General features: G+C 62.8%; 1 protein-coding gene across 1 annotated transcript; it reads left to right on the top strand.

The window, feature by feature from the left end:
* Nucleotides 1-656: 656 nt before the first annotated feature.
* CRIP1 (cysteine rich protein 1) lies at nucleotides 657-3905 on the top strand. The gene is made up of 5 exons (XM_035537956.2): nucleotides 657-802; nucleotides 2967-3061; nucleotides 3180-3237; nucleotides 3385-3432; nucleotides 3557-3905. The coding sequence occupies exons 1-4, from the start codon at nucleotides 763-765 to the stop codon at nucleotides 3423-3425; spliced, it is 234 nt and encodes a 77-aa protein (XP_035393849.1). The 5' UTR covers nucleotides 657-762; the 3' UTR covers nucleotides 3426-3432; nucleotides 3557-3905.
* The last annotated feature ends 845 nt before the right edge of the window (nucleotides 3906-4750 follow it).

Below are 4750 nucleotides of genomic sequence, written 5' to 3'. Positions count from 1 at the left end.
TTATAAAATGACAACAGTCAGCGATGCAGATGGGCAGGCTCTTTGCGGTGAGCCGTGTCCTGCACCCACGCCATTCCTGAGGCTCTGGAAGAGGGGGGCTACAGCCCCCCTGCTCCGTCCTGCTTCATCATCTCCTACCCCAGGCTTCCCCCCAGGCAGCAGACACAGCCCAAGTGGGCTTTTACAAAACACCACTTTTACACTGCTAGGAGAAAACAGTTCTGTCTGGAGAGGGAGAGCCCTGCGGCCAGCGTCCCGGGGAGCTTGATTTGGGAGCGTGGTTAATTGGCGATGCTAATCGCACCTCCTGCCCTGCTCAGCGCTTCCATAGCACTGGGGTGGGCAGGGGCAGGCAGGGAGCTGGGGCACGGCATCTCGGGGTGCAGAGGCTGGGGTGTAAGGGGTACAGAGGGTGCAGGATGCGAGGGGTGCAGGGGTACAAGGGGTACGGGGGTGCAGGATGCAAGGGGTGCAGGGCTGCAAGCGTGCACAGGGGTAAGGGTGCAGGATGCAGAGGGCGCAGGGCGCGGGGGATGCAAAGGGTGAAAGGGGTGCGGGAAGCAAAGGGCGCAGTGGTGCGAGGGCTGCGGGACCGCGCCTGGGGCGGGTGTCTCCAGCTGTGGGCGGGACCACACATCTGGACCGGGTCCACATCTGGGCGGGGTCCACATCTGGGCGGGCTGGGGCGGGGTCCCCGAGCAGTGACTCCGGCGGTGCAGGCGCCCAGCATCCCACAACCGAGCCGAGCCCCGAGCTGACACCATGCCCAAGTGCCCCCGCTGCCAGAAGGAGGTCTACTTCGGTAAGGGCATCCTGCGCACACCCCCCCAAGTCCCGGGCACCCCTATTCTGCGGGTCCTGGGCACCCCAATAGCACCCACCCCTGCGCTGCAGGTGCTCGGGGTGCCCCCTGCGCTGTGGCTGCCCTGGGTGGCCCCCCAAATGCACCCGAGGAGAGGCGCTGCGAGGGGCGCAGGGGTGCTCGGGGACGTCCTGCCCATTGGCCTGTGAGGTTTAGCATGGTGAGGGGATGGCCTGGAGAGAAGTGGCCGTGGTGTTTTCAGGGTGCCTTGCAGGCTGACCGTGAGCTCAGCTCGTTGCGCTTCCCCCTGTCCGTGGGCTTTGAGGCAGGTTTGCTGCCGCTGCGTTGGGGCCCAAGTTCTGGGGTCCTGCTCCTGGTGCCGTGGTCCTGCCGTCCTGCCCGAGTGTGTTTTGGGGCTTTGAGCCTCTCACCCTGCTGGCAGCAGCTGCTGAAACAGCCAGGCTCCAGCCGCCAAACCTCCCCACTTCCCTCGTTTAGCTGAATTTGTTGAGGTTTGCTGACAGAGGCTCGAACGCTCCCTGCTTGTAATGTACTTGAGATGAGGGTTCGGTGACCTGAGTGCCGTGCCCTGACTTCTGCTCTCCCTGCCTTATTTCTGCTCTGCCTGTGGGTGTGCCGCGGCTTCCGCTTCTGCTCGGCCAAAGAGATCTGAGGCTGAAATGTGGGGTGAGTGACGGGGGCTGCCCCATAGCTGCTCCCCCCGTCACACAAATCTGTCTGCTGGTGATGCCCACCACCCAGAGGGTTCTGGTGCGGTACAGGCACTGGCGTGGCCGTGGCTCCCACAGCTGGGGAGCACAGCTTTGGCTAATCCCGAGCCCTCTGCCCACAGCCAGGCTTTGAGGTTGGTCTCAGCTGGGATTTCTGTGCCTGCAGGTGCGGCTGCGGCTGGGACAGGGCTGTTTGACCAGGGAGGGGTTTGGCCCTGCTCTTATCGGCCCGCTCCTATGAAACCGGCTCTGTTGATGCAGGAGGCTTCAAAAGTGGCCGGAGACATGAGCTCACTGCGTGATTTCTGTGCCTGGAGATAGTGCTGGAAGAGGAGGCAGAGCAAGCCCTGCTCCGCTGTGCCTGGGGTTTTCTGAGCCTGGTGGCCCTTTTTCCTCAGAGGTGCCCTGGGCTGCTGTAGGACACACAGTGCCTGTAAGGAGCTGGGGAGAGGGGGGCCCTCTCGTGCCCGGCTGGGGCTCCGGGGGAGGACACAGGGGGCTTTGTGCTGCTGGAGACGGCACCGGGGCTGCCTCGTGACATTTGGGTGCGGCCCCCGCTCCCACCTCTGCAGCCGCTGCCTGGCTCCTTGCGCAAGCTGCTGTGGGCAGGCTTGGGCCCCGAAGAAACCCTTTGCTCGGCCACCTTGTGCAGGCGTGGGATAAGCGCTCGGACCTGGCTGTGACCGGGTTCCCGTGGGGAGCGCTGCTTTATCACTTAATAAATCCCCAGGAGTGCAGCTGCCAATAGTGAGCACACGTGCACCCGCAGAAAATACTGCAGAAAATACCCTCCTCCCCTGCTGGGCCGCAATGGAAAAAGCCACACCGCCTTCTCCCTCTCCATAACCACGTCCTGGCCCGAGCAAGCAGCACGTTGCTCCCCGAGCCCCAGCCAGGCTCCAGCTCTGCTGTGGTTTGTGACAGCACACGGCAAATCAGAGCTGTCACCGCAGCGCTGGAGGGGCCTGGCTGGTGGCAGGGAGGGCGCAGCGGTGACTTCGCCACCCCGGACCCACCAGCCCAGCATCTGTCCTCTTTGCAGACGGGCTCCAGCTGGCCGGGGGGGAATTCATCCCCGTGCAGGCTGATGTTGGAAGGGAGGAAGTGTCCAAGTCTTCTCTGGAAGACGGACAGAAGTCGGTCTGTCCGTGCGAGCGCAGCGGTGACCCCACGTGCCACGCTGCTCGCAGCGGCGAGGGCTCACAGCAGTGCCCTGCCCGGGATTTCGGATCTGGGCACCTGGATGTGCGTGGTGAGGTGTGCATGCCTTGGGTTTGGCACTTGCAGGGCTTCTGTTCTGGGCGAGCAGACTTGAGAAAATCCCCCCAAACGTATGTCCTCCCTGGGGCTGGCAGCAGGGAGGCCAGCCTGCCACAAACACCTCGTTGTGCCCGTTCGGTGGCCTCAGCTAACCCACCTCCTTTCTGTGGCAGCCGAGAAGGTGACTTCTCTGGGGAAGGACTGGCACCGGCCCTGCTTGAGATGCGAGAAGTGTAACAAGACCCTGACATCTGGAGGCCATGCAGAGGTGAGGTTTGGTGTCCAGGAGGCCCCGACCCCGGCAGCCAAGGGCTGGTGTCCTGCAGGGAACGGGGTGGGCACAGGCGGCAGGGCACCGGGGCTGATGCTCTCCTCTCTCCCCGCAGCACGACGGCAAGCCGTACTGCAACCACCCCTGCTATGCCGCCTTGTTCGGACCCAAAGGTAAGGTCACCGTGGCTGGGGCTTTGGGAGAGGGGAGGGAAGGAAGGGGGCTCCGTGCTCCCATCTCTCCGTGATGCAGCGGCGATGCGTCCCGCCGTGCGCTCACTGCCCCGCGGCGTCGCTCACCCCGCTCTGTCTCTCTTGCAGGGTTTGGCCGGGGGGGAGCCGAGAGCCACACGTTCAAGTAAAGCTCAGGTTGGTGCCTCCCTCTGGAGCTCCCCCGTGGCTTGATGGGCAGCCGGGGCCGGGGCTGTGCCTCGAATCACCGCTGTCCTGGGGGTGTCACCGCTGATGGCCCATCTCTTCCATCCCTCCGCAGGTCTGACAGCCAGGGCTCCCAGCACAGCCCGACGACGGCACGAACCCGCCGCAACAGACATGCCTTCTCGTTCTTCATTCACTCTGTACTCCATTAGCACGTCGAAAGCAATAAGTAACCACGGATGGGGCTGGTGCGGAGAGGGGCTCCGCTCTGGAGGGAGCGCCGCAGGGGTGGGAGGTTGGACGCTGCCCGTAGGAAATTTGGCCGGTACCGCTGAAGGCCGCCTGGAGAGGAGACCGCACCCGTCCAGCCAAAACCCAGCCCTGCTTCTGGCAGCCGGCTCTGCAGCCGGGCCACACTTGTATTTCAGTCTTTAATAAACCCCGACCGAGAGATGCTTCCCCCATGCGAGTGCTGTGCTCTTTGTACCGGGGGGTCCCACGAGACATGCTGGCGAAGGACCCCACGAGGGCAGAGCTGCAGGACAAGGGTTTGAGCGCTGTCCCTGTGTCCCCCTGTCCCCGGGCAGCCACTTCCCTGTCGCTGGCAGTGCCCGCAGAGCCCCCAGCGCTGTGCTGCCGGCGCTGGGGACGTGGCTGTGCAGCCCCAGGCTGGGGTGGGAGCTCGGCGGGGCAGGGTGGGCTCCCACCGGGAGGCGGTTGAAGGCCACACCACAAAAACTGTTATTTGCTGCTTCCACCCCCAGCAGTCATACCGAAAGGCCACGTCAGTGGGCAGGTCACTGGCCAGGCAAGGCGAGCCCCGCCGTCAGTAAAAGCGAAGGTGCAGTATTACGGAGCAAGGGCTGCATCCCCAGCTTCCTGCTCTCTCGTGCCTCAGCCGCTTTGCCCCGCGGGAAGAGCAGCACCGACAGATGTAAAAGTGTCGATTTGACGGATGTTTCGAAAATGGTTTCTCAACCATGTCTTTCCCTAGCTTGAACCACTCGATTTACATATTCTGATACACTACACAACACACACAGATATTTTTGTCTACAGTATACAAATGCATTTCTTTAGAAACTGCTGGGTTTTGTTGTCACGCTGGTGTTACTAGGACTTGGCCAAACCCTCAGGGGTACATGCCTGATATCAAAATCTTTGGAGTCAGAAGCAGCCCCGTCTGATAACCATCTGAAAATTCCCCTTGCGCTTGCTGTCAGAAGTCTCCCCTCCACCCCACATCCTCCTTCCTCTGCAAGCTGTGAGTGCTGCTCTAACGAAGGAGAGCTGCTCGCCTGCACAGGGC

The sequence above is a fragment of the Cygnus atratus genome, chromosome 8, assembly GCF_013377495.2.
Source record: "Cygnus atratus isolate AKBS03 ecotype Queensland, Australia chromosome 8, CAtr_DNAZoo_HiC_assembly, whole genome shotgun sequence".
Lineage (NCBI taxonomy): Eukaryota > Metazoa > Chordata > Aves > Anseriformes > Anatidae > Cygnus > Cygnus atratus.
This window is presented reverse-complemented; position numbering and strand designations above follow the sequence as displayed.

Excerpts from the sequence above, each read along its gene's own strand:
- CRIP1 (XM_035537956.2), top strand. The coding sequence starts at position 763 with ATGCCCAAGTGCCCCCGCTGCCAGAAGGAGGTCTACTTCG. Across the intron at positions 3,062-3,179 it reads CATCTGGAGGCCATGCAGAG|CACGACGGCAAGCCGTACTG; the intron begins GTGAGGTTTGGT and ends CTCTCCCCGCAG. Across the intron at positions 3,238-3,384 it reads CGCCTTGTTCGGACCCAAAG|GGTTTGGCCGGGGGGGAGCC; the intron begins GTAAGGTCACCG and ends TCTCTCTTGCAG.